This window comes from Penaeus monodon, chromosome 21 (genome assembly GCF_015228065.2).
Source record: "Penaeus monodon isolate SGIC_2016 chromosome 21, NSTDA_Pmon_1, whole genome shotgun sequence".
NCBI classification, from domain to species: domain Eukaryota; kingdom Metazoa; phylum Arthropoda; class Malacostraca; order Decapoda; family Penaeidae; genus Penaeus; species Penaeus monodon.
Window position 1 is genome coordinate 29,047,777 of NC_051406.1, and position 1,867 is coordinate 29,049,643.

The 1,867-nt window shown below is 36.7% G+C and overlaps 1 protein-coding gene across 2 annotated transcripts in view; it reads right to left on the bottom strand.

Annotated features, from left to right (window-relative positions):
- The window catches only part of LOC119586415 (la protein homolog), a gene marked incomplete in the record, with an annotated part of 17,916 nt that overhangs the window by 1,305 nt on the left and 14,744 nt on the right, over positions 1 to 1,867 (bottom strand). For both annotated transcript variants that reach the window (XM_037935136.1, XM_037935137.1), the window contains 4 exon segments: positions 1 to 160; positions 273 to 458; positions 1,011 to 1,136; positions 1,246 to 1,406. In XM_037935136.1, the coding sequence (XP_037791064.1) occupies positions 1 to 160; positions 273 to 458; positions 1,011 to 1,136; positions 1,246 to 1,386 (613 nt within the window).

A 1,867-nucleotide genomic window follows, 5' to 3' on the forward strand; every position in this document is an offset into this window, starting at 1 on the left:
CAACATAATCTGTGTGCCACTTCCTGATCAATACTGTATCCTTGAACTTTACCTCAGTCAACTCCATAAACTCCTTAGCTTTTTCCTCTTTTGGGAACACAACTAGAACAGACCCCTTAAAACCTTGCTTTTTGTCTTCCTTGTTGAAGAAGTACCGCATCTATGGAACATTTTTGGAATCAGAAATGTGAACTATCACAAAGGCAATATCAAATATGTGGAAGATAATTCACATACACAAAGGTAGATACTCAATAAAGAAAAAAAATTACCAAGACAGTTTCATATGGGCCATATGCCTTGAAATATTCAAGGAGGTCATCTAAGGTCACGGAGCCATCCTTGGGAAAACCCTTGCAGTAAACTGTTCGTTTCATAGTTTCTTCCTTTATTTTGTCATCAAAAATGGGCAGGGGTTGGTCAGGGGAACGGCGTATCTTGGTATTGCTTTCATGCACCTGTAGGGATAAATATAAAGGCAAAGAATAATGTACAAGGAGATCAGTTTATTCATTTCAAAGAACTTTAACTAATAGCATCCTAACCTATGCAAATGAAGAGTAAACTACCAACTGAACTTTAACTGACAGGGGTTTTGCATGGCATGGATCACGTGCAGAGGGAAAATTTAGAAGCACTGGAAGCACTGGAAACGTATTCACCTCACTCTACAGATTTGGCTGCAACATATATTATTTGCCAATAAGTGAGGCTAAGAAGTGACTTTAAGCCTACTTTTGAGTTGTATCTCAAAAATTACTACAGTAATGGCCAAACAAGCCATTGCTTACTGTGCACAACTTAGAACGAGTCATCATGCCACAGCATACACATTCGTGCTACCAGTCAACAAGGGATTAACCATTTCACATATTTATGGTAGTTTCAATTGTCACTGTAAAATTTTGACCTCATGTACTTAGTCCTACAGTCATCATTCACTAAAAATTTTCTTAGGTGTGCAAAGATGATTAAAGAAGGTAAATCTAATAACCAGAAGACTGGCCTACCTCAATCAGTTTACTTTCAGATTTCCGTAAAGCAGCTGTGATAACTTCTGCATCAGTGGACAAAGTGGCCAAGCGCTTGAACTTTGTCATTGTTTCCATGCTGATCCAACCATCATCATTTTTCACCTGTACAATAAAAATCAATAAGCACCACAAGTACAAAATCAAGTATCTTAACATCATGAGCGTGAATGTAGGTCAATCAATCTTTATCACAATCAATTTAACAACTCACTTCCTCCTGTAGGAATTTGTCTCGGGGAAGATTGTAATCACCAAAGTAGTATTCAACTTGGCGTATAATCTTGGCTTCAATATCCTGAATGTCCTTGCTGGTGGCATTTTCACCATTTGCTGCAACCTCTCCTTCAGTCATTTTTGTCAAGTTTTCTTAAACTGCAAATGGAATGTATTAGTGGAAATGTAACAAAAATTGCAAAATACTGTCTTTCTTGCATAAATGTATAAGAAAAAGTGTAAATGTGTGTGAAGCCGAGCACTGGGTGTACCCTACTCTTTGCACCAACCAACCTAGTGGTACAAGCCCTCTTCTACTGTGGGAAGTTGAATTGTAATAAAATTAATTTTACCTATTAATTTATGATTCAATACAAACTTACTGTTCTTGTACTCTGATACCAATTTACAATGAAACAATTAAACTCTAAGCCTATTGCATTCTTTGCAACAAATGTGATTTTGGATATCACTGCCAGCTGTCTTTGAGGAAATTATTAACTGCATGAAAGTGAGAAAAGTTAGTGTACTCATATTGTGTGCCAATAATAAGCATCTAAATATCTTACTATGGCCACATTTTCCCAACATTTACAGCCTAGTTTCAAGTACTACACTAA